At 34.7% G+C, this 27,375-nt stretch overlaps 1 protein-coding gene across 3 annotated transcripts; it reads left to right on the top strand.

Moving 5' to 3' along the window:
- Positions 1–81: 81 nt before the first annotated feature.
- Ctns (lysosomal cystine transporter cystinosin) lies at positions 82–26,929 on the top strand. 3 transcript variants are annotated; one of them, XM_071588736.1, is made up of 11 exons: positions 82–339; positions 433–849; positions 913–1,009; positions 1,157–1,336; positions 8,023–8,163; positions 8,785–8,884; positions 8,980–9,099; positions 14,208–14,378; positions 14,547–14,664; positions 14,775–14,877; positions 25,957–26,929. In XM_071588736.1, exons 2-11 carry the CDS (start codon positions 801–803, stop codon positions 26,018–26,020), a joined length of 1,143 nt encoding a protein of 380 aa, XP_071444837.1. In that variant the 5' UTR covers positions 82–339; positions 433–800; the 3' UTR covers positions 26,021–26,929. The 3 variants fall into 3 exon arrangements, with proteins under 3 accessions (XP_071444837.1, XP_071444838.1, XP_071444836.1); XM_071588737.1 differs by having other exon boundaries at positions 82–761; positions 919–1,009; XM_071588735.1 differs by having other exon boundaries at positions 82–849.
- The last annotated feature ends 446 nt before the right edge of the window (positions 26,930–27,375 follow it).

The raw sequence follows: 27,375 nt of genomic DNA, 5'->3' as shown, positions 1-27,375 counted from the left end.
CTTAGCCGCTTTCGTCTTGCGGCAGATTATTCCACGAAACAAAACAGTAAACAAAATTGTTTTGAAACCAAGAGGATTGGAAACAAGTGGTAATTCGTGAAAGGCATGGCTTGTGTGTGAAATGATTACATAAGTCATATAGACGGATTATCTTGTGTGCTGATAATTGACAGATAATGGATGCATTTCCATTGAAAGAGTAGATAATGGAAATTCTCAATATCGCGATGTAGTAAAAAAAAAGCCGTTAAATAGTGAGCGAAACAAAACCTTGATACTCGTTTGAAATATAGGCCAGTTTGTATAGAGGCGCAGTAAATTTTGATAATCATATTTCTGGTATTTATCAATTCTTTTCTCGTTTAAATGTGTTATTTATGTGATATACTTTTGTGATAAACGGGCAAGATTTTAATATCGCGCTATAAAAAGGTGGGCTGTTTCTCTTCTATCTATGCATTGCAATTCTCACTCTTTCGCCTTCTCCGGATTGAAAACAAATTGCTCAACGCATTTTTCAAATTGTTTGAGAATACGCGTACACACTCTGCACATATCTTGTGACTCACCGTCAGCGGTTCACAGTGCAAATACTTCAGATGTCATTTAAGAACAGAGCGTGAATTAACCCTGATCAAAAGGCAAGTGACCTCATGTCATTTCGTAGTTGAGTTCCGCAGAGAAGTATTTATTGGGCATGCAGTAGCATCGAGATTAGTATAGCCAATTCATGTCTCGATTGAATTTCGGGGCTCTTTCGAGTATTGTATGAGGCCGCATTTTCTTCCAGATAAGCCAGCATGGATTTAAAAATACGCCTCCTACTTTTAAAATTCATTATTGTATTTGGTAAGAAAATGTGCTTAGTGTTTGAAGAGTTTCAGGATCAATGTCTTACTCCAACATTTTTAGTTTCAGCTAAAGTAAACGGCCATACGTTATTGCAGACTTATCCTAAAGATATTACTCTTCTGCTGGGAACCAATACCTCTTTCGAACTTACTTTAAAGTATGTTAATGAGTTATCATTGTTCAAGATTTGAAAGTTTGCTTTCTTATATTTACGCCAATTGGATTAATTACATTATGTTTGTGCCCCCCTCAAGATGAAATGTTTTAAAATAATCTTGTTTTACATTCTCTAATTTATCTACAGTGGACACAATGAATCCAGCGCAAAAGTATTTATTTTTTCGGAGCATGAAGATATACTAAAATTGGACCCTCCGTATGTATCTTTAGATGGATGGGAAAATCATACTTGGACCATATACGTGAATGGATTAAACCCCGGACTCACTGAAATCGATGTAAATGTCACTGATGCAGATATAGAGTAAGTTATGAATTTTCATTAGCGGGGAATGCAGAAATATTTGGTAGTATCTATTGTCAATTTGTTTTTTGTATGGAAATCCCCTTTCATTCACGAAAATTGACATATCGAACAATATTCAATTGTAAAGTCTGCTGAAACAAGGATAGTTCATTTGTAAAGGAAATTTTACAGTCGGTCGCGGGTAGCGGTTCACCCGAGCCACCGATAAATTGAAAATCCATTAACAATGTAACAGAAACACAGGAAAATATAATAAAAACTAGTCATTATTTACAAATAGTTAGACTCTAAATGGTTGCTGAATTTTGTGTGTCCTTAATGTTCAATGTGCCACATGTTACTAATCACAAGAAAATGTGTGCATTCCATCCACCTAGTGACGTTATTCATGCACCTTTTAAACATTATCTACAAACTGGATAAATCCTGTTGTAATTAACTTTTTCTATAATATTTCCTTGTTTACAATGAATAAAGAGGTCTATAATTTTCAAATCAGATCCAAAAGTAAATCCAAATCTTGGAAAACTTTCTTATATTTTCTCACCATCAGACCTGATTATGAAACTTCGTATTACAATTGGTCCAGCAATTGAAAAATCTATGGAACATACAAGTTCATTTCTTTTTTGCATAAATCAGGAAGGAGTGCCATTATGTTTTGCCTGATACCAATGAAACTTTCATACTTTTTCATATGTTGTTGATTCTAGTATTTTTTTATTTTTACAATTCAAAAACCATGGGTAAATATTGGAAAAGTTCCTGCAACATTACCTAACCAAAGTTATAGGCATAGAATGAACATTAGTTAGAAGGCAATGAATACAAATAGAATGTCAATAAATATTGTGGCTGGCAATAAGTGAAACACTGAAAGGCATTTTTAGATAGTGTAGGAAAATTCACTTATTTAAAATGTGTTTTCTAAAGAATATTTTAAAACCAAATATCAGTGAAGTGTGCAAAAGGCTTTTCCATGATTTCTCAATTCGATCCTAACCTGTTAGTTTTAATTGGAGCTCAAATTGGTCCTTTTTTCTAACATTAAGGTCATTATTTATATTCTTCCATTGTATAAATCTCACAAAAAATCATACATTTTCGAAAAGCTCAATTGCTAAAATTTTCAAAAATTGCATGATAATTTTTTATCAAATTTAAATTAAATTATTCTGTCCTATGTCTCGAATTATTTTGTCATATTAAATATGAGGTGTATCTAATGTAAAATAAGACAATTTTTTTCATTTGAGAATTTCTTCCCAATTTGTTTGATGAAGTAAATTTTCTGTTGCAAATCTACCAAATATTTTATGTTTTCACCAATATAGTTTCAGTATAAATATTCTACTTTCGTTATTATATTATCTGAATATCAATCTCTCTAGAGATATGAGTTTGAGATCAATAGAATTTGTTTTGCCAGAAGTGTATATTTTCAGATTCAGTTTGATATCCTACTAGTTCAAATAAGCAACAAAACTAGTTAAAATAATTTGAAATGGCCTCATTTTCCCTTTCATTCATTATATTTCATGTCAGTATAAGTAGATTCTTCAGGTAATAACCTATTGCTGCTTTTAATTTATTGCTAATGTAATTGATACAGTGAATAATAAGAGTGGCCAGTTCATGCTTTCTCGAGGAATGGTAAAGGGCGCTTAATATGACCAGCTCTTTCACCAATTATTTTCCATTTAGAAAGGAAATTCTGCAGTGAATCAACTATTTTATTGTTAGTTTCAAATGATTACATTTTTAGTGCTAATGCTTGTTTATTTATATTTATTTCAAACCTTTTGAATTAGTAAGATATCATGTGTAATCGTTTATCTCACCCTCTCTGAATGATGCCGTGAATGAATAATCATAGTGACTTTTCTCAGAATCCGCTCTTTTGAAGGTTATGATCATAGTCCATAAAAACTCCACTATTTCAAGGATTACCTGCCATTTTATTTGTATTGTCATTGATAAGAAAATGGGGATATTGATTCTTCAAGTTTTTAATTTCCTTGGAACTTGTTTAATCTCTCTTGTATGAATAGTGCTATGTTTCTTTTCAAGAAAGGTTCAGCATCTAGATCCAAATTCATTTAGACTCCTAACATATTGCTATCCAAGATTTTTGTAGATATCACTCAATCTTATCTTCACAAGATAAGAGTGTTTTTTATCATTATGTGCACTCATGCCCTTCACAATATTCTCATTTGGAGTGGGAAAGGTAAAAAAGAACTAAATGTAGGTTTCCCCAGTAAATTTCCACCCTCTTACAAATAAGGGGGAGTAGAATTCAAAGGTTCTCTCTCTTTGCATGCACGATAAAACCACCCAGAATTGAATGAAATGAAAACACCTAAATGGAATAATTTGATTTTGTGGAACATATGTAATAAAAATCTGTCCATGGAGGGTTGCTCATAATTATTTATTTATTTATTGACTTAATTGGGCGAGGTTGAGACTAATAGTCCCTTCTTCCACCTAACCCTAAATTATCAGAGATAACAAGATAGAAATCAGCCTGGTATTTCTCTTTCATTTCTTTCAGCCAGGCATACAAACTAACAAGGATAAGTGATAATGAGACCTAGGCAGGTATTCTACAAATGCTTATGTACCATATAAAGTAAAACTCTCTCTAAGGAATCAAATTCTTCCAAAAAAGTCTTTGAGTCAGAATTGAATATTATTACTGTTCAGGATCATTTTCCCCTTTTTCCCTCTTGTTTCAAAATTTTTTATGGCACAGTCTCTTTTGTCTTGCTCTGGATTGATTTCAATTCAACCCCACCAAACCTCTTGAGATTTTGGTGGTGAATTTAAATGCAAATTCTACAGTATGTGATATAAAATATTTAATTTTCCATTAAAGTGGCTGCAATAAACTCCTGAAATTATTTGTATAAATAAATCTTTTTGGTTGCAAAATTACTTGCCCACCAAGTTGCTTAAACGCTTCAATGCCACTGTCAAACTTGGTATTTGCGGTAAAAATCAAGCATGAATTCTGTCCATCATATCATTTGAAGGCATAAATTAAGGACTAAGAAACTGCTTTGGGCTTTTGCCTGATGGAATTACCGCTGATAGCTTTTTGTGCAAAATTATTATTATTGGTATTCTATCATTTAAGGTATGTTTTGGATGGGAAAAGGCCATAATGGTAGAACAATACATTTATTTGCTTTTCATAATGAAATACAACCTGATATGTGACACTATAATAACCTTGTTCAATTCTTCTTCCATTCAATTTGTCCAATATGCCTATCTTATATCTACCCCATCCTTGCATGCTGCTGTAGTTTATGAATTCCAGTTTTGACGCTGGCCAAAGTCAGTTCTGACGTTAGCTGAGTCTTCTCTTTCTCAAAAGGTGCATTGCCTATGTGTTTTTTTAAATTATTCACATCCCATACCTATCACACTGACTCTAATTCTCTAAGCAATGCTTGCAACCCCTTGGCTAACTGGAAAATTAAATCTTGATGTCCAAAAATCTGATTCTGTGGATTCTCTGCTGACTTTAATTCATATCCAGTTCTTCCCATGCCTCTTTACTATCTCCTCCACACATACACTGAAAAGTATGTGGCCTTTTCTTACCCCTTTTTGTATACATATGTAAACTCAGTTGTGCCGACTGCTACGCCATCTATATTGGACAGACAGGGAGGATGTTCGATATGAAGATCAAAGAACACTATTCATGCTTCACAAAAAAAGACAACAGATCCCAATTCACCAAACACCTCTTAGATAAAAATCACACCAGTAACTTCACAGCAGACATTCTCCAGATGAAATGATAGGACGCAGATTGAATGCTTTGAAGGAGTTGGAAATTTGACAATCTCTTCAGTCTGACAGGTTTAAAGTGGTCAATGAAACATTAAAACCTCTCCCGTTCTCCCCTCCAAAAATTCTTAAAAGACTCCAATATCTTTCCGCACCAACCCCACCAAGGCAGTGATGATCATCGACCATCCCTTAATAAAGGTCAAACCATTGTAGTCAAACATCCCCCTAATTAAATGTAGAACACAATTTGTTTGTTTTTTCCCACCGCTTTTCTAAGGACAGTGGAATGTTACATTGTGTTCAGAATTTAATTAATATATACTTTCACAAATTTGAGCTAGTAGCCTTCCAATACATACCTTCCCCCTCCCTAGACTACTGATAGGTTGCTGCACCTAAACTCAACTTACCCCCTCTCCTCTCCCTTACTCCCCTCTTTGAGCCATACTATGTAAGTTGAAAAAATGTTGATGTGTGTTACCTGATGATGATGCGCAGAATAGAAACCATGATTGTGAAATATTAAATCTTTATTGTGGAAGTGTAGTTTTTTTTACCCTCATAATGGACTTTTTATGTTTATATTTTGCTGTAGTTGGTCCAGGAGGTTAGCATAGTATTGTCCAGTAATTTTTTGACCAGCGGGAAAATAATCTATCAGTAGAATCCTTTTCGTATCCCAGAAAACTGAAGCCATTATCTTTCCAGCTGACCAGATTTCCTTTGCTTTCTTTGGTGGTGGTGAATATGTTTTCGCTGCTTTGACTACTGTTTTGTCTCTGGGGTATAGTAGTGGACCCAAAATCATTTGTTGTCACAAAGTGGTGCAGAAATCTTTTTGGTAAATCTTAAAATGGGTCAATCATTATTTGGAAATTTCAATTCTTATGCGTTTTTTGTGCTGTGTCAAGAGTCAGCGCCCATCTAGCAGATAATTTTCTCATCCAATTCCACTGTTAAAATGTGATTAGAAAGTGTCATTCTGATGACATCCCAACAACTCCAGCAATTTTTCTTTTTCACTTTCAGTTGGCAATCCTCCATGACCATTTTATTCACTTATGCAATTATTTCTGGAGTAGTGGCACCTTTTGGGAAACCGCTACATGGATCATCATCTAAGCTGTCCCGACCATATTTGAACTCCATTCACTTGGCAATAGTTAAATATGAAGAAGCAGGGTATTCCAGAGTGTTCTGAAAGTCGGCATGAATTTTCTTTGCTTCATACCTTTTTTTATGAAGTATTTAATTGAGTATCACTGCTTGAATTGTAATTTTTCCATCTTTACAAATCACTACAAGGATACAACAACAGATAGGCGTCCTCACCACAGATCTCTTCCCAGAGACCAGTGGCATTACGTGTTTATTCATAAAGGATTACCTATTACTATGCGGTAAACTTATTGTGCTAGCTCTGACATCTGGTGGTGATTCTGAGAACCTTTCAAACTATCCTCATATCTTTCTAATCATTTCATCTATAATCCATGGTTTCCGTGTCCTTTTCCTCTTATGAGTTCCTATAGTTTGTTTTGTGGCTTTTGATATCCCTTCTTTGATATGTTCCCACTTTTCCTCTATAGTACCCAGCTCTTGTTCCTTACTCATGATTTTCTCTAGAGCTTGCTGGTACTTCTTTTATCTTTTTCAGTCTTAATTAGTGTGTCTACGTTTCATTTTTCAAACCATCTATCTTGTTTTATCTCTTTGAGCTGGATGACACTTGTCATAATTATTAAATGGCTATCCAAGTACTCATCCACTCCCAGGAAACTGCAAATTGATCACACTTTTTCTAAAATGTGCCTAACCATGATATAGTCCTGCTGATTCCTTCCTGAATCCCCCTGCGTTTTCCATGTGTGCCTACATCTTTTGTGGTGTCTTAAGCAAGTATTGGTGATGATGAACCTGTCTCTTGCAGAACTGTATTGCTTTTTCCTCACGGCCATCCTTGTTCCTAATTCATACTCACCTGCCTTACTAACATCTCGCTCTCTTCCTCTCTCTCTCTCTTCCTTTGCCTACGGTAGCATTCCAATCCCCCGTGGCTATGAAATACTTCCTTCCAGGAACATCTGCAGTTATGTCCTCTTAACTGATCATAAACTCTTATCAACTTCATCCTCCCTATGATAGCTGATATGGAGCATAGTTTTGTGCTGCATGGAAACATGGTCATTGAAGCAGGATGCAAGGCATAGATTGGAGTTTTTTTTTAATGTGGGTGTGGAGGATTGAAAAGGTGAATTGAACGGAAAGGGAAACAAATGAGGAAGTGCTTGGCTTGGTGAGGTAGGAGAGTGGATAGTTGGGAGAAATCAAAAAGATAGATGTAGAGCATTTTGATTGACAATGGGATTTACACACACACTCTTGATTTTTTTATATTTCTATCAATACATGCACCAAATGCATGATTCAAATGACTGCCTACACAAACTGCTGGATGGAATGATTTGAAACTCCATGCAGTATCTAGTATCTACTCACAATAGTGCAAGTATGAGAAAAGCAAGCATGCTAGTGGTGATCCATCTATGAGTGAGACCAAGAACTTTTCAGGCCATCCTCATATGCCATGTACCATCTCCTTTTACCTATATTGTTGCAAACAGTGGGCAGTTTGAAACCTCAAAAGTTTCAAGAGTTTGATTAAATTACCAGATGTTGCAGTAATTGTTAAAAAAATTATGTAATTCTTGGGAAAATGTAAATGCCATATTTTCTTAAACATGGAATCCTTGTAGTGCAGGATTCTTTTTAAGTCCAAATTTTTTTTTTTTAATGTGTTTATTCAGGTAATAAAATGTATTTTTGACTGAAGTGAAACTATTGCAAAACTAAAGTTATTCATTTTCTTTCAGCACAACTCAAGCATTTGTGAGAGTCACTGTCCAGCATTCTGATGTTCTTGTGATCATCAGTCAAGTCGTTGGCTGGGTGTATTTTGTAGCATGGTCTGTGTCATTCTATCCTCAAGTTTTTATCAATTGGAAGCGTAAAAGGTAATTTGATGAGCTTCTGTGTATGAACAGAAATTGATAAACTTTGGTAAAATTAGCCATTATTTCTTTAAACACCTCTCTGCTGGAAATATACCCTCTGTCATGATTTTTTTCCTTCTGTAACTATAAATTTTGTTTTCAGTTTCACTTATTTTAATTGCAAAATATTAAGCATGCACATTAAAATGAGAAATGGTTAATTTTTTAAATATTGATAGTTTTTTAACTTTCTTTTTTTACTACATTTATCTATGTAATTTTATGAATAGATATAATTATGGCTTTGCATTAATCTTTTGAAGTGAACAACCTCAGTTTTGTGTTAATGGCTCATTAATGTCAAAGCATACCAAAAACCATTTTAAGTATGCATTCTGCAGGCCATACTTCTAAAAATCTCCATTTTTATGAGTGTCGATGTTATTGCAAGGTGTACATTATAGTGTAGAAAGTTACATAATATGGAGAATGCCATGGTATTCAGCTTGCAATATAGCTTCAAATGAATATGAACAAACTAACTGATTTTGGATATATATTTGCTCATGTTTATGTATTATTGTAATAAAAATTTCTTTCAGGTGAAACTTTATTTGAATGCATATAATTGTTTACTTGCAGTGTTGTAGGATTGAATTTTGATTTTTTATCCTTCAATATTCTTGGATTTTTACTATATGCAGTCTTCAATTGTGGCCTTTACTTTATACCATACATTGAGGTCAGTTTTATGTTTAAGTGGTTTTGTTTTTCTGAAAGGTGGTAATTTTTCCCTGTAAGCATTGAAGTAAGAATGTTTTGACTGATATTTTACAGACTGAATATGAAGAGAGATATCCTCGTGGGCTAAATCCTGTGTTACTGAATGATGTTTTTTTCTCTTGCCATGCTGTTTTTGCAACTGCAATAACTATTACCCAGTGTTTTATATATGAGGTAAGTCGTTATTTTTTATTTAGGTTAAACCTAGCATTTGCACTGTCATTAAAGATAGATATCAAGAACTCAAAAATATCTATCCTAATGAAAGAGAGAAGATGCGTGAGTGATCTGAGCACATGGATGATCAAAACTTTTTATAGGCCCTGAACTGTTGAACTCTCATAAAAGTTTATCAACCTGGGGATTGCTTTATAACAGCTCTCCAAGATATCTTTTTTCCTGCCTATTTATGTTATGGGTTAAATGGAAGAAGGGACTGTTAGGTCTCAATTTCACCGAAATAAATACCTCTTATCTATCTATTCATTCCTTCTTAGTTCCTTATGCTGTCTTCCATCCTCATAATTCATCCGTTGCATTCCTCAGCAATTCTGTCCCTCTAATTTTTCTAATTTCAGTTATGATATTCAGTTTACTGTCACACCTCATCAATTTGTTTATCTTTTCTTCATGTCAGTGTTCTCCATAGGTTTCACTCTTCACCCACTCCTCGAAGTATATACTTCTTTATTTTTTCACTCTATTGGTTCCATATATTTGCATCATTCTTTGGTTGCACCATATTTCCATTGATCCTAATATCATTTATGTGTTGGTCCCATTTTCCATAAAAGTTGTTTCTTTTAAAAGAGCCTCCTCTATCATCTCTATTCAGCCTTTAAATTCATGCTTGCTTCTTCCATGACTATTAATCTTACAGCCTAAATGGAAAAATTCTTCCATCCTTCCATTGTGCCTTTCTCTGTTCTACTTGAAGATTTTCTTCCCTTCTTTGACTGCTGACCATACTATGGTTTTATTCTTGTCTACCATGGGGTTGTATTTGTACAGGCCCCTTCCCATAGAGGCTTGTATTCTTGTAATGGCTCTTTCTCCTCTGTAAATATAACAATCACCTCATCTGCACATCACAGCATACAAATTGTGGTTAAGTTTGCTCATCTGTCTGCCCTTTTTTTGTGTAAAGAATCATAATATAACCTTTAAGTCCATCGGTATTGCTCTTTCTCATTTATTTATTGCATATCAAATTGTATATTTGCATATAAAATATGTTTTCCATATTCTCTTATTGGTTCCAAGGGTATTTCATTGGTAACCGGTGCCCTATTGACCCTTCACTCCTTTACTGCAGATTCAAATTTAGCTCTTAAGAGTGTAATCTCCCCTCTTGTCACCATCAATTATGTTCTCTTCTTCCAGCTCTCTGAGTTATATTCCTTTTCCATTATTGAGATTCCCCAAATACTTTTCACTCTATTTACTTAATCTTTGATAAGGAACAGTAAGAAATGAAGCAGTGTACGGAATAGGATGAGGCCATATGTAGCACTTTAAAGAAAATATGAACAAGCTGGACTTGATACACTTTGACACAATGAATTTGATAAGAATATCATTGGGAAAATAGATGGATTGATTCTGCCAGGAAAGCCGAGTGGAAAGTAATTAAGCCAAGTAAAGAGGGATGTAAGATAAAATAGTCATTTGAGGTCAAAGTCATGTATTTGATTAAATAGAGAAGAAATTACAAGAATGCAAGAACTACTGTAAAATATGGAATCACAAATAAGGTTAAAAGCAAAAATTATATGGAAATCAAGTTAAGCAAGGGAAATGTGGATAAGGAATATATCTGAAAAAGTGTAGAAAATAGTTGTCATATGGTAAGGTAAATGCTGTCTTCTAGGAAATTAACCTCGTAAATCACCTCAAGGAATGGTAAAGAGTGCAATATAATTTGGAAGTACTAATGACAAAATTTTAATTGAAAATGAGGATAATTTAGAGGGATGGAAAGAATGTATTTTGTGCCACATTAATTAAATTAATAAATTAAATTAATTAATTAATTAAGAAGACATCCAAGTGCAAAAATAATCAAAGAGGAAGATGAATTCTTTGAACATAAAAAAGCAAACTAGTATAAGACCGGAATCCTAAGTAATAGTTATAAACCTGCCAATCAACAAGGTTACTAGAATTAATGATATTGCCTCTTAAGGTAATTTTAAATACTGGTGGGAAGATTTTAATGTAGTTTCACCAAATCACCTTTGACATGTGCAAGTGAGGAATAAAGAGTGTATGTAACACAAAAAAATACTTATTCACTTCCTGAAGCACTTAATTCCCCTATTCTGAAAAATTGGGTAAAAAAAATAATACATGTGAAAACTTTTGAACCGTAAGCCCATCAATGCATATGTCACCGGGTTAAAGATAGTTATTTTGGCCCTCAGGGTGCTTATAGGGGAGCGAGTGGAAAAGATCCTGCTGACATTCACTGCTTTTTTTGATATGGAGTAATTACTTGATAATTTTGACTTTAGTTGAAAATTTCTGTATTTGAGAAGTAGAATCAGCAGCAATGGAAGAAGCTAAAAGGAAATAGTTATTGGATTAACCCAGGCCAACAAGCATTCTACCAGAAGAGTATTCTAATGGGTGACAATTTAAGCCTGGAATTAAGGAACCACTTAATTGAAATAGGTAATTGGATCTCTATGGTTTTCAGCCATGGCTGTAGTCATAGTTCCATAGTTATCAGGACTCATTTTTGTATTTGGGGAGCAGAATCATCATATTTTCTTGGTATAAATAATTGTGGTAGTTTCCCATTAGCATCTTTAGTAGTGGTTATAATTTGACACTATCACTGAAATAGCCATCCCACAGAGGTAGATGCCTTTGCAGCCACCTTTCTGAGAAACAACCTGTGTGCAGTCTTCCTTTCATCTGGCTCCTACACCCACCTACATGGGTGATCCTACCCTCAGCATTTATCAATACTCCCACTAGCAGAGCTCAATGGCTCGGAGGAACATTGAGGCCCTTCCACCATCTCAAGGTTTTAGTCCATGGGTAGGAGGTGGCTAATTATCACACTTAATAATTAATTTTTACACCTAGAAGGCAATTAATAATATTAATGAAAAGATAGAGTGGTATTGTCAGAAAAGGAGAGAAGAAAGAAGACTCAACAAGGGGTGCTTGAGAAGAGGATAAATGAATACAATCTCAAGATAAATAAGATTAAAAATAAGTTAATAGTCTTTAGTCGACTTAGAGACAATTTCCAAGTAATATTAGGAAAAGATGTACTGGAACAATTGAAAGATTTTTGTTAATAGGCTGCAAGATCACTATTGATGGAAGAGGCAAGTGAGGTGTAGTAAACAAAATATGAATGGTGAAGAAGGCTGCAATAAGGAACAACTGCTAACCTCAAATGGTACTACATAGACAAAAATGAGAGATTAATTAAAACCCATGTATGGCGTCCTTTTTTCTACTGATGTGAATTTATATAAGATGTGCCTCTACAACAAGAGTGGCAGAAAAAGGAAGATTTGAGGCAATGGAAATGTGCTCATTATTGCCTGGTTAATGGCTATTAAGTGAATGATATAATAAAGAATATGATCCCATCCTTTGCAGTATAATGATAGATATGTATATGCAGGTAGCGACTGTTCTTTCTCTCAAATGACATTGGCTTTATTTAGAATATAAAATTATTCCTTTTGTGGTGGATTGAAATTTCACCTTAAAAAATATTTTAATATTGCATTGTTGTCAACTAATCTATTACCTCTTGTAGGTGAGCTGATGTGCAAGGAAATTTTATTTTGGCAAATGAAATGATCAACTTTCCTTTAGCCTGTTCAGTTCAAATTTTTGTTCGGTAGACTTGATTTTTTTCTGTTTTTGTTAAAACAATTTCTATGTGGAAGATTTCATCATCCAAAATAATACTGTTGTCAGAGTGTTTCGTGGATAGACTCATAAAATACTTATAGGTTGATGGATTCATCCTGCTTAAGAGGCAGGGTTTTATGCATTCCCTATACGCATCAAATAAAGAGAAGTATCATCGTCAGACATCTCTGAATCTATGCTGACATTTCCATTAGAAATGCATGTGCCACTGTATCATTTGATACCTATAATAGCTACTCACTTCTATTCATAGATGTACTCACTCGCACCTTAGGAGAAGATACTGTTGAATATTAAACTGTGATGAATAAGATCAAATTGTAAATATGGTACATTTCTATAAGCCATCCTCTCATGATTGCATTAATACCTTAATGCACTTAATTACCGAATGCTAATGGATGTATTAAGATTGCCCTGATCTCAGGGAATATTAAAGTACTATAATTTGATTAACCTGTGAACTTCCACAGTTGGTATGATGAAGTGCAAATTATGAAACATTTAAGACCCTGTATATGTAACCAAGATATTAAAAAGACATCTGTTTAGTACCCACCCTAAATATAAACAAATTTTCATTTAGTTGAAATCGGCCCCGTAGAATAATTACCAGTTGGACATTTTATTCTCCAACTGGTAATTGTTCACCAACACCTACACCCTCAGTGAGGGTGTAGGTGTTCTCCTAGGTGGGAGTCAAAAGCCTGTGACCCCTGCAACAGACAAATATGTGTGTATTTATAAATAGATACACAGACATATACAGTGAAAATGGATGTCAGTTAATACGGAATCAATTCTTTGCTTAATTGCCTAGGGCCATTATATTCCAAGTTGCAAAATACTGCAACTGGATGAAGACAGCCACAAAAGAATGAGTAATAATAATTAAATAAGCTGCAATAAAATGAAGTTTCTATGCATAAAAGTAGTACATCATTTTGAAATCACAAAGGAATAACTCAAGAAAATCTTAGTTTATAATTTGGTTCACAAATTTTGAACAGATAAGTCTTTGCACTGAGTTGGCAGCAGTAAAGAAGGCATTGGTAAGTTTTTCAATAATTTTTCCAAAATGGCAGTTACCAGAAAGCACTCATGTCTACATTTGTTGTATTTGTGTAAATATAGAATTTATTACTTTGTTGACAGGAAACAGAAATGAATTATATCCGAGGTCATTATCATTGTTATGTGTTTTCATAATTTTTAAAATCAATTGCAAACTCTGTTACATGAAATAATTTACTATCTGAATGATTAGATTTTTTTCTTTAATGAAATGTATTTCCAGATTTGCATTTAGTGGTACTAAAGCACTCACAACATTAATGTGTCTATGTACTAAATTTTTCATTTCAATTTTTTTCCTTTAGAGAGGAAATCAAAAAATTTCCTTGACAGCCAAAGGAATCCTGGGTATATTTGGTCTTGTGCTTTTAACTATGGCCATACTTTCTGGTGTTAATGTACTTCACTGGTTGGATTTTTTATATGCTTGCTCGTACATTAAACTGACAATAACTCTCATTAAATATGTTCCTCAGGTAAGCTGTTTTCTATGGTGCTTTGAAATTATAATGTCCATTCCTTTATGTTACTCTACTCTTATTGATTCTTCTGTTAAGATTTATAAAATATTATATCTCAAGGATTCTTATGCCAGTTAGAATTATTTATTTACTTTGAAATATTCATTTTGAAATTGTCCTCAGGCTTATATGAATTATGTGAGAAAAAGCACTGAGGGCTGGAGCATTGGGAATATATTTTGTGATTTTACTGGAGGAACCCTTAGTATGTTGCAGATGATACTCAATGGTTATAACTATGGTAATTGTACATCAAAATCATATCAGTGCATAATATGCTATTATTGCATCCTTCTTATTAAATATCTTAGTTAGTTTTTCTAATGGAAACTAAAACTTTACCTTTTTCAGATGATTGGGTTTCAATCTTTGGTGATCCAACCAAATTTGGCTTGGGTTTGTTTTCTGTCCTCTTTGATTTTGTATTCTTCATTCAACACTACGTGTTTTACCGGTCAGTAATGGTTTAGTGTCTGCATGTTTTTTTGTTAATTGGCACCCACATTGTAATTGCAGATTTTCTTAAAGAATTTAGTGGTATTATTTCAGATTTTATCTATTTATACTTAGTTTTGTTATTGATTTTTTGTTAGTACTTCCTGTGATAATTTGAACTCATTGATTGGATATAGTTATTTCACCGCATTGTTCAAAAATACAGTTTGTTTTGGTATGCAGTTCTAAGTTCCTTTAAACCAAGTTCATTCATTGTTGTTAGATTTTGTTGTCTCACTAGTTTTTAGAAATATTTTTAATGCTTTATAAATATATATTTTAATGCATATAATCAATACTCTTATACTAGCATTATGCTTTTACATTTAATATTTTGTGTGATCATTATATCTTTTTGCTGCTTCCTAGATTGAAGCATGGTTTACATCTCCTTTATGGTTTGTTGGAAGTGAATATTTGAAACAATATAATAAGTAAATTGTAGGGTGCGTGGCCATTTGTGGTCTCTGCTTGCATTCACATTGCTGTAAGCATTGGTAATCACAGCAGAAACCCTTGATATTAAGAAAAAGTATGTGTGTTAAAAATCAGTGGCACTTCCAGTGGCAATGAATCTTCACTAGCATGTATTCGCATGTCCTGGGAACCAGCAGTCTTATTGCACAGGTGTGGTGCTCCATTTGATGTTTTGGAATGGAAGCAAAAATATGCATCTCTTATGCCCCTGGTTCATTAAAACCAGTATTATTTTCTTCTAAACTTATCTTTCAATTTATTGCAATTTTTGATGCATGAACAGGACCTTAATACTTGGTACAACTTGGTTATTTGGGTGCACAATAACTTTGTGATGAAGTTGCCTGTGTTGCATTCATACTTGTAAAAATTACAGTATTTATTAACTATGCACCTCTACTTAACAAGATGCTTTTAAGCAATTCTTAATTCTCTCTTTAATATTTGTTTTTTTTCATAAGAATGGTTGCATTCACCTAATTAAATGTACACTGTGTGATAGTTAATTTTGCATGATATCGATTCAATTTTCTTCAGTATTCAGTAAAATTTGTTCAAACATGGGTACTTTCCACTTATGTGTTATTGCTTATCTGTCAATCAGTCAATGTTCCACTTAATTAACATACATTATTCATTTGCTTTTCCAATTCTCTGATGGAAATACTAATATAAATCACGTGAGACTACAATTTATCATTTACCCTTGTTTTACAATAGTTTGCACTGCGCAAATGGAAATGACTCATTTTTGCATTATGTTGTCGCCATTGATGTTGTTCATTCCATTTAATTGAATAATTATTTGTATCTAATTTGAATAATTGAATCATGTTTATACTATCATCTTGTTTTAAACGTACAAAATCTGGCAGGAGGATACTGATTCACATATATTCTATTTATGCATGTAAATTTATTTATATCACAGTATTTTCAAAAAAGTATTTTTTGCTAAATGATAAAAGGTGTGGTGATTTGGTATTCATACAATTCTCTTATTATTTATTTAAATGTTACTATCATGCTGTGATTTTTGCCCAACAAATTTTTGCATTTTTAGTAGTACCTGCTTTTTGGCGTACAAACATTAAGTTTTGATTGTTGTAATATGCTTACATAATTATTTATTTTAATATTTTTAATTGATTGTACATGATGAAACATAAAGCAGACCCAATTTAACAAATGTGGAATGTGGAGAGTTGACAAATTCTTAAAAGTTTGTTATAGCTCTGTTTAAGAGGTACATGCATTGTTTCAAGATGGCATATGTTTTGTAATTTGTTTAAATAAATAACATTGGATGGCTTTTTAAAACTCGTCCATGCAATGAAAATGGATGTGTTCTTGTCTTTTTGTGAATTGAATATTCATAATAGGTGATTGATTTTAAATTATACTTGAAATGTTGTGAGAGTAGTAGTTAAAATTTAAAGATATGCAAAATTATGTACATACTCCTTGCATTTTTCTCCATAGGGGAATAATGTTAGGTTATGTTCCAGGAAACAGACATTGTCTACTTCCTTTCATACTCACATTCCTTTCATTCTTCTTTCATTATTTCCCTTGTTCGGTTATTTAAATTTGTATCACTGTCTCTTTGTGTTTACCCAATTATTGTGTTTATTAGCTGAATTTTTCTGAGACTTTTTAGGAGAATATTCATAATATTTAAGCTAAAAATATCTTCATAACTTCCAAGCTTCACAAGTCAACGTCACATTTTGCAAAACATTTGTTGGAATATAACCACAGTAGTGAATTTAAATTTGAAATGTTACGTCTAGAAAAGAAAGGACTTAGACTAGATGCTTTAGAGCAGCTTGAAATTTTAAAAAGTGTATGCTCCAAAGAGAATATTGTAAATGACCTTTTGTACACCTCCCATTCCCCCCCCCCCTAAACTTACTACTTCTCGATACCTGCGCTTATGTGGGTAAGAACCCCACTACTTCCCCCACACCCTCCCTTGACCATAGAGATATGTGAAAGATTTTTGAATTTATGTCTATGAACCGTTAAAACCTACCCACTTTCCTTCTCCAATAGGAGGAATGCTCCTCATAGGGTGCCTCATGTTTCTACTCTTCCCTCCAACTATCATTGCTCAATTCCCTCCCCCTCCGACCCTCTCACCTCCCCGCCCCTGCCGGAGTGTAATATATGTAGATGGATGTCCGTCAGAGTTGTCACCTGAAGATGACGTTGAACTTCGAAACTCGGGTTATCTCGTAATAAAAATTTCTCAGTGGGATCCCGAAGTTACAATTTTTCATTTCCAAGCTCCTTTAAGTCTACCATCTAGAATTGACATTTTTTATTGAACAGTTGAGTCCATGGTTTACCAAATTCAAACATTCAGATCATTCTTATGACCTGAGTTATACCTGCTCTGCATATATGTGACTCTTGTTCCTTGTAGAAACAGGCAGCAAAATAAAATTCATATTTGGAATTACAGAGTATTTTTAGTTTCCTAATATATCTCCATTGTGATTATGATTCCCGTTTCCTTCAGTTCTTGTTAACATTTTATGAATTCTGTAAAGTTAATGGGTTCACATTCACCTTAACTGTAAGACTTCTTTTTAACCCAGGGTTGCCCTGTTATTTGTGTTTTCTCATGTAAGTTGAGAGCTTGCATTTCTATAAAAGCACTTCAAAAATTGCTGTAAAAAATCATTTTAAGATTTTTTCATAGTATTAAATGCCTTTCTTTCAGTTCTCAGTATCTTGAATTCTTGTGTGATCAGCAATTAGGGAAAAATGAAATGCTTAAAATGAGCTTAAAATATAATTAATAATTAATTACAGCTTGGTTTCATTCTAAGGGAAAAGTTATGTTGTATTTAATATATTTTGTGGGTGTAGTTTATATTTTCCTTGGTTAAATTCTGATAAACATCATAATTTATTTTATGAATTCCTTGAATACTTATATTGAATATAAGTCCCAACTATTTTCCTCTCCTAAAATGTATTTCTGAAACAAGCTAAATGATAGTTTCCACATCTTTCAGCATACATATTGGACAATCACAGCAATATTTTCCTTGCTTTAAAGAATGGTGTGTAATGAAAGTCAATGCTAGTGATAAGGTTGGAGGGGCAAAATGATGTTGTGCAACCCACAAAACAGTCAAATACTGAATATTAGAATGAAAAGAATTTAAACATAATAATAATTTTCTTGATAAGGATAGTACATGGTTCACAGTTCTTCTTGTATTGTGTAAAAACATATTTAGCATTTCACTATGCAGCTAATTTTGCATTTTCTAACATAATGGAAGTTTTTTGTAGCTACATCTTTCATGTATGTATGTTCCGTGGCCCTCAACTCTTCATCTACTGTGCATGTTTGGTGTGGATGAACATCCTGTAATACAAGGTCAATTTATTCATCTTACAATACCTGGATTTACAGGGTAGTGTGACATACAGGGTCGCACCCAAAAGTGGTAGGACTGATTTTCTCTGGCGGGAACGGAGCGGTGGAGGGGGGTCTGCCTGGCAGGGTAAGGTGGAGGGGGCTCTTAGCAACAGACCGACACCAATCTCAGTTGCCTGGGGGTTGTCGTTGAGTGAGGACACCGTTTTTAGTGAAGCAAGTTTTTTGTCCGCGTCGAAAAACAAAATGAATCTGAATTTAGAGCAACGTTATTCCGTGAAGTTTTGTGCGAAACTCGGGAAGACGGCAACTGAGACCCTCGATATGATCAATCAGGCTTATGGGGAAACTGCCCGTTCCACAGTATTTGAGTGGCACAAGAGGGTAGGGAGCTTGTTGAAGACGACCATCACTCCGGACGGCCGTCGACGGCAAGAACCGACACGAATGTGGACAGAGTGAGGACACTGCTGAACACAGACCGACGCTTAACCAGTGAAGAAATTGCAGACCAGTTGGGTCTGTCTGCATCCAACGTCCAACGCATTATTTCACAGGATTTGGCCATGCACAAGGTGTGCGCCAAGATGGTGCCGAAAATGCTGAGTTTCGACCGACAGCTCCTGGCCAAATACAGTGTTGCCACGTTGCCGCACCCGCCCTATTCTCCCGATCTGGCACCACCGGACTTCTTCTTCTTCCCCCTGATGAAAAGACAGCTCAAGGGACGACGTTTTGACTCGATAAAGGCCGTTCAAGGGGCTTCGACGAGGGTCATCAACGGCATCCCCAAAGAAAATTTCCAGCGGATGTACGGGGAATGGGAGCAACATTATACTAAGTGTGTAGCAGCTCAAGGAGCATACTTTGAAGATTATTAAGTCGATATAAGTATATCGTCAATAAAATTCTTGTAAAAATATCAGTCCTACCAATTTTGGGTGCGACCCTGTATACGAGGTTTATAAAAGAGTTTCTTACAAAACATCACAGTGATAAAAATTATGATATAAAATGGTCAGTTTGCATCACAAAATCAAATTTTTTAAAACATTTTGAAGAATGATAGGATATTAATGAGGAAGATGTGTTAAATGTCTTCGGCTGTAGGGAGTTATAGATACGATCAGACGGCAAGTGAGAGAAGGGTACAATGTATGGCAGAGGTTGAAGACCTGAAAGGAATATGGAATAGGTCAGAACTGTCAGATGATATGGGGAAATTAAACATCAGTTGGAAAAAATTTCATTGTAATGGTTTCTGGTGTGGTTTACAGTGCTCCTAGAATGGGCATTTGAAGTAAAGTCTTTTGTAGAAAAAATGTTTTAGTTCCCAAGACATGACCACATAGTTCAATACCACAATTAAGATAGCATGCAGAAAGATAAAATAAATTTCAAATAGTCCCTGGGCATTGGTGTTTTCAGTTTACGTGGCACAAAAATTGCTTAGGATATTTTTTTAAGGTTAGATATGTGGTAGTCTCCTTGTAGTTTGAGATCTAATTCAAAATCAAATAGCTTTGTATTATCAGAACAGAGATGTAACCATCTTTTAACTTGAACTAGGGTAAGTCCTTTGGTTGAAAACTACTTAAGTATCACAGACATGATGGACTTAGAGGAAATATTATTTTTCTCTGAGGAATTGGTTATAGTATTTTACTCATTCATGTTTACTTCACACATTTCTTAATGGGATTTACACTACACAACCTACTGAGATCAATTTTTTTGGCAGTTAATGGACTGAAAGCAAGTATGTCCATTTCACCATTTCTAGCTGTTTTTCTATGTTGGGAAGTTTAAAGATTACCCCATTAGCATACTTTGCTATGTACTCATGAGGGAAAGGAACAAAATAGAGGGGGGGAAAGGGGGCGGACGGTGAATACTGACCTGATAGCAAGTAGCTCTGGTGTGAAACCTGTAGCAACATTAGTTTTGGGCATCCCACACTCCACAGGTATGGAGAGAGAGAAAAGCTGGGTTCTTGGAGCTTGGGGTCTTGTTAGTCCTACCTGGTAGTTTCTCAGTTTAGGCATCCAAAGGCCTATGCATAGATAGCCCAATGCTCAAAATCTGTAGCAATGACAAGGAGAGTAATGGCTAATGCACCATGCCTCCTCATGAAAACTATTGAAGCCACTTCCCTCAACTTGGCCCAAGAAAGCTGAAATGCATTTGCTCTTCCAGATTTATCCAGATAACCTGTCTTTTGCTGTGCCATATCCCCTGCCCCACCCTTCTTTATTCTTCACTATAGGGGAATAGGTCTCTCAAATTAATACCTATTTCTTATGAACTCACCAGAGTGCATTATGAGTGTAGCTAATGATGTGGGCTGGAAGGGCGACACATCTGTTCATGTCAATTTAGACATAGAAATAAAAAAGGTTATTAAACTTAAACGAAAAATTTATAATTACCAAGCAGACTTTGAAACTTTTGCCAATCAATTAAACTCTTTACTACCCAAGTTCAAAATACACTTTAAGTCATGCCAACGTAGAAGAAGTTTGGACACAATTTGTCAATATTATACAATGAGGCATCATAGACTTCATCCTTTTAAAATACATTGAAACATGACCCCAGGTGGTACCATAATGGTGTTAGAAAAGCCCTTCGAAAGCAGAGAATGTTACAGTCTAGAATAAAGAAAGCAGGTGAGAATATATCTTCCTCAGTGAATAAACATTTACTGGACAAGAATATATCTTCTAAAATTGAAAGCAAAACAAAATAACATAGTGTCTTACAAGACTTAAATCGTAAAGCACTATGCAATTATTTGGGCAGTGACCCTAAAGCGTTCTGGTCATATGTCAGGGAGGTAAAAGGTGTTGAGCAAAACATGGCTTGCTCTAGGAATTTTAATAATATCATTCACGGAGACACTGAGAGATAACCTAATTTTCTAAATCAATTCTTTCAAAGCACTTTAATGTGCAATCTTGCCCCTGAGAATTTCCTAGATACAATATATGCTGAACTCATGGATAATATTACAGCAGACAAACAAGAAATTATCAAATAGCTTAAAGAGATTAAACCCTACAAGTTCCCAAAAATATAATGGCTAGGGTGTTAAACTGTTTAGCTCTTAATATTGTACTGTATCTCAAAGTTTCATTTAACAAATCGCTTACAGAGTGAAAAGTCCCTAAGTTTTGGAAATCCGCACATATAATGCATATTTTTTTAAGTGGTGACAGGGAGGTGCCCAGTAATTACAGACCCATTTCCCTCACTTTTATATGTTGCAAAATTTTGGGACACATTTTTGTCAGTTTGATAACAGAATATCTTGATAGCTATAACTCTTTTAAGTAGCAATCAGCACGGATTCAGGAAAACCTGCTCAAGGGAGACTGAATTAGGATTATTGACATACATGGGAAGGCTTAGGAGTACCCGGCCTGACCTAGAGATGGTGGTTCTTATTTGAAAAATATCACTGTATCAGAAAGTGTGCAATCTATAAAGCATATGTTTCAAGTTTGAAGATGCTACGTTGTTTAATATTTGTTTGGCAGCCATCAGTAGTGAAGGTTTTCAGTGAATTTGTAAAAATGGAGAAAATTGGTCATCGTTATGTGATACTATACTTTTATTTGAAAGGCCTCAGCCCAACCAATATAAAAGCTGGACTGAATTCTACTCAGGATGAGTATGCTCCTTCATTTACAACAGTAAAATATAGGGTGGCAGGGTTTAAACGAGGCTGTACGAGCTGTCAAGATGAGCATCGCATTGGTCGACCAAATGAGGCGACGACTCCAGAAACAGTGAAGAAAATCCAAAAAGTGATACTGGATGATCGTCGACTGAAAGTGCGCAAGCTAGCAGACATAGTAGGTATTTTAAAAAGTGTGGTACATCGCATATTAACTTAAAATTGGGATATGAGTAAGCTGTGTGCAAGATGGGTGCCACCTTTGCTCACACTCAACCTAAGCCAGTGTTGTAAAGATATATCAATTGAGTGTTTGGCAACGTTTCACAGCAAAAAATCAGAATTTTTGTGCCGTTTAATAACCATGGATGAAGCATGGGTCCATTACTTCACACCAGAGACAAAAGAACAATCAAAACAATGGGTTCAAAAGGAGAACCGGCTCCAAAGAAAGTGAAGACTGTTTCATCTGCAGGTGTCGGTTTTATGGGATGCGTGTGGGATAATTTTCATTGACTATCTTGAAAAAGGAAAAACTATCAACGGCGAGTATTATGCAAACTTATCGCAATGTTTGAGCGAAGAAATAAAGCAAAAGCGGCTGCATTTGGCTAAGAAGAAAGTCATCAAGACAATGCACCAGCTCACAACTCCATTATTGCAATGGCCAAAATTCATGACTTTAAGTTTAAATTGTCACCTCATGCACCCTCTTCGCCAGATTTAGCCCCTTCAGATTATTTTCTGTTTGCAAACTTGAAAAAATGGCTCGGTGGTCAAAGATTTTCCAACCGTGAAGAAGCGATGTCGGTAGTTAATAGCTATTTTGAGGAGTAAGACAGTTCTTACTATCAGAATTGTTGAACATTGCTGAGAAAAGTGTATAGAGCTGAAAGAAGATTATGTTGAAAAATAAATGCAATTTTTTTCAAAATGTTTGTGTTTTTTTTTGTTGGGTTGGGTACTTTTGGCATTACCCTTGTATGACTTGCTTTTATCAGGCAATATTAATAGACAAATGGATGTGATCTTTCAGGATTTTCAAAAGGCATTTGATTAGGTTCCCCATGGTAAACTAAGTCACAAATTGGAAGTTAGCGGGTATCAATAAGAGTGCAATAGATTGGGTTGAAGACTTTCCATCAGAGTGAGAACAGAAGGTAGTCCTTCACAGCACTAGTTCTAACTGCATACAAGTGACCTTGGGTGTACCTCAGGGAAGTGTGATCTGGCTGTTGCTTCTCCTGATTTTTGTTAATGCTTTGAACAGCAAAGTGTAAAGTAAGCTTAGGATGTTTGTAGATGACACAGTGATTTATCAGGAGATATCTGGGGATGACGATCATTTAATATTAGCAAGGGATCTAGATTGCATTTTGAAATGCTGCAAAAAATTGGAATTGTAATTAATAAATAACAAGTGTTCAGTGCTAAATTTCTGTAGAAGATGAATGGGGCTTGTTAACAAACTAGCTGGAGTTAACCTAGAAGTAGTTGACATAGTAAAATACCTAGGTGTTACTACTATAACTTATGACTTAACTTGGGGTACTTACATTCATAAAATCTGTGGGCAAGCAAATGAAAAACTGGGATTTGTTGGACGCATTGTTGGCGGGAGTGACTATATAAGGTCAAGGAACGTTGTTTCCATGTTCATGTAAGACTTCATTCAGGTAATTGAGAAGATTTAATGTAGGGCAGCCTGTTCCATTAAAGACTTATGATAAAATAGAAAGCATCATAGGAATGCTTCTGGAGTTGGGTTGGGAACATTAGAAGAAAGACGATTCAATGATAGAGTGAACTTACTAAATGGATTCAGAGCCACATGTTTCAGTGCCGAGGTCTTGCAAATTATTTGCGCTCCAACATATATCAGTCGCTTAGATCAAGAATATAAAATTTGGGAAATAGATGACAGAACTAGCTGACTCAAGGAATCCTACTTCCCATGAACAATATGAGATAGTAACTTCAGGGTTAGAGGTAACAAAAATCACACTCTCCACCCACAACATCCAGGGAATAATTAGTTTTGCCGAATTGCATGCACTTTTACTAATCTTATGTACTTTGATGTCAAATGCCTTTCTGCATGACCGCCATTTAATTACTGTAAAGCTTGGAACAATTTTTCCTGCCTTTCTTTGTTCTTCTCAAGCTTCTCCTTCCATCTCTCTGGGAGGGGGGGATGCCTCATACCATCCGCTGCCTTCATCCCCTACCTGTGACATTAGGGGCAGAGACTATAAGTTGCATGTCCATGTGACAGTAGAATTTCCCCCACTTACTTTTCAATTCTGCATGGCCTGTCTTGTTATGGTGGCGGCCTATCGTATAAATGGTTTTGGCTCACTTTTATTCTCTTTTTTTGTAAAGCAAATAACTATTAGGTAAGTTAACCCTTGTTTAGAATTGAGTCTTCCTCCAGCATGTATACAAATTTGCATGTTATTTGATAGATTTTTGCGAAACATTTTTCCCCTTCCTCTCCCATATCCTCCCCTATCACCGACCCTTCCCACCTGGTGCTTGAACCCCCTGCCACACACCTTTTTGGTGGATCGTGGGTATTTGTGTTGATGCCGATTAATTGTGTATGCTAACATAAGATACCTAGGAAATATTTCTAGGTGGTATTATGTTAGACAACATTTTCTAAGTTAAAATCCTATGAGGTCTCATAAATACTACTAAGTCATCTACTATGAGAGAGTATGATGCATTATGGAGCAAATTGCTATGATACACTGCAGGGTATTCATTATAGTAGGATTCTAGAGGCATTCAACGGTGCCATATTGATTCATTTTGTTGGCAGCAGTGCGCCAGATAATGTAGGCTATTGCATAATTTAATCATTTTTATGTCATAACTTGCATGTAGAGGAATTAATATGGGTATGATACTTCATTTTTATGGGAATTTGTAAATAATATCACACATTTACTTGAATATTTTTGAGTAACACACTATCTCCCTATGAATTTGAAACCCAATATAACTCTATGTAGTGAAGCAACAAACTTCATTTTCAAGAATATGGTTGGTGAAAAATGTGGTAATTCAAGATTTAAGTAATTTGCCAAATTAAATAATTGTCACCCTGTGCCCATAATAGGCACTAAATTTCAGCATGCACATATAAATATTCATTGGTTGTGTGTTCCAGAGGTAAAAATTCATGCAATTTATTCCATTATTAGGAATTGTGTTCCTATAATATTATTAATAGATTATCGTTATTTCATACTGAATCAGAAGTGCAGTTGTGATAGGTTTCTGCCTGAGAGTATTTTTTTTTTAATATTGCCTATATACTTTGGTAAAACTATTACAGTTACAGTTCAAGTAAATTACATCAACAAGAATATGATAGAACTATTTACCTTGTAGATATGTATTTTATTTGTATTTAAAAAATATCAAATATATCCAAGATTTGTAGTGCATAATTTCATATTTATCTTTCATCTTTTCAGGAATAATGAACCTTATAGTGAACTAGATGGAAGTAATCAACCAGAGGCACCAACAGTTTGTTGAAAAGTACTCAATTGACAGAGAAATATTGTAAATATATTGTGACATATATCTAGTGTATTTAATTGTTATTATTTACTTTTTTATATAACTTATTTTAGATTCATAAAGCTTTCCATCATTCCTCTCACATAAAGGCTTTAATCTTGTTGTCTAGAGCAAGTATTTTCTTCGAAAAATGTTGCTAATGTTGACCTTATGTACCTAACTATGGCAATTGTCTTAAAACTAATGCAATTTTCAACTGAATGCATAATAAATGGGCAAGAGTATTTAAGGGAAAGGGGAAGAAAATTGAGCACATATATTCCCCCAAGCAAATCTAATTAAGGTATTTATGCCAAAGAAGGAAGAAATTTCTGCCAGTGACTAGGAGTGACAGACTCCAGGTTTTGCCCTTAGCTCTATTCTCTCCTTGTAGGATACATAAAAACTCTCTTTAATTGGTATTCTAATGCCATAATGGTCTTATTTTGTAAACTTGTGCCTTTATACATTATTCTGATCCTGTGGAGTCTCGAAAGTTGCTTTGTGTCAGAAAACACTTCATTTGGTTAAGATGTTGAAATTATTTTGTCATTTTCATGTTTGAGTAAAATTGAATCAACTATGAGGTTAGATTGAAAGGTTCTTAGAATTCCCACCAGATGTCAGCTCTAGCACAACGAGTTTCCTGCATAGTAATAGGAATACTTTATAGAATAGTACTGCATAGGAATAAACATGTAGCGCATCAGTGCTCTGGGAAGAGATCTGTGGTGAGGAGACCTATCTGTTGTTGTTCCTGTGTAGTGATTTTTGAAGATAGAAAAAATTGAGATTCAAGCAGTGATTAAATACTTCTTAAAAAATGGTATGAAAGCAAATAAAATTCCTGCCGAATTTCAGAACATTGGGGTACTCCACTCCTTCATATTCAATCACTGCCAAGTGGACAAACAAGTAAAAGTTTGGTCGGGACAGCTTAGATGATGATCCATGCAGTGGTTGGCCAAAATGTGCCACTACCTCAGAAATAATTGAAAAAGTGTATAAAATGGTTCTGGAGGATTGCCAACTGAAAATGAAAAAGAAAAATCACTGAAGCTGTAGGGTTGTCATCTGAATGACGAATTTGAATATTAGGAGCATCAGAATGTTTGGATGTCATATGATGAATGAATTTGAATGTTAGGAGCATGCAGAACAAGCTCTCGATTATTGCTACTCACATTGTTGAACTGACTTCTTTCCAAGTGATTGCAGTAACCAAAACTTGGCTCTAAAACAAAGTATCAGATTTTGAATTGGATATTGCGTCTACCCTCCAAATTTTCTGAAACTCAGGTGGTGGAGACATCCTGTAGGCTATTGACTCT

The sequence above is a fragment of the Hetaerina americana genome, unplaced genomic scaffold (genome assembly GCF_022747635.1).
Source record: "Hetaerina americana unplaced genomic scaffold, ioHetAmer1.1.p SCAF_3, whole genome shotgun sequence".
NCBI classification, from domain to species: Eukaryota; Metazoa; Arthropoda; class Insecta; order Odonata; family Calopterygidae; genus Hetaerina; species Hetaerina americana.
Note: the sequence above shows the minus strand (reverse complement) of the source record. Positions and strands in the feature narration are given on the sequence as shown.